General features: G+C 38.1%; 1 protein-coding gene across 1 annotated transcript in view; it reads right to left on the minus strand.

The window, feature by feature from the left end:
- The window catches only part of EMH_0041340 (tRNA delta(2)-isopentenylpyrophosphate transferase, putative), a gene marked incomplete at both ends in the record, with an annotated part of 3,954 nt that overhangs the window by 3,138 nt on the left and 336 nt on the right, over positions 1-480 (minus strand). Inside the window, one exon of the mRNA XM_013495612.1 lies at positions 1-243. Coding sequence (XP_013351066.1) covers positions 1-243 — 243 coding nt within the window. The remainder of the gene's footprint in view (positions 244-480) is intronic.

The raw sequence follows: 480 nt of genomic DNA on the forward strand, positions 1-480 counted from the left end.
TTCTCTGTCTCCTTTCTTTCTCTGTCTCCTTTCTCTCTCTGTCTCCCTTCTATCTCTGTCTCTCTTCTCTGTCTCCTTTCTATCTCTGTCTCTTTTCTCTGTCTCCTTTCTATCTCTGTCTCCTTTCTTTCTCTGTCTCCTTTCTGTCTCCTCACCTTGCACATTGTCTCCAGCCGTTGCCGCAGTCTCTTCTCTAGAGCCTCTCTATCTCGGAGATCAAGCCAAAAAATGCATGCATCATATCTGCATGCAAACAGCCCCACACATGCATGCATGCATGCATGGATGTATAGATGTATGCATGCACAGATGCATGCATGCATGCATGCATGCGCCTACAAGCAAAAGTTCCCAGAAATATTGGCTTTATTGATTCTACTTAACAAAATATCTGTCTTTTATAGGGGGAGATATACAGAAATATATATATATATATATATATATATATATATATATATATATATATATATATATATATAT

The sequence above is a fragment of the Eimeria mitis genome, genomic scaffold, assembly GCF_000499745.2.
Source record: "Eimeria mitis Houghton genomic scaffold, Emh_scaff1665, whole genome shotgun sequence".
NCBI classification, from domain to species: Eukaryota; Apicomplexa; class Conoidasida; order Eucoccidiorida; family Eimeriidae; genus Eimeria; species Eimeria mitis.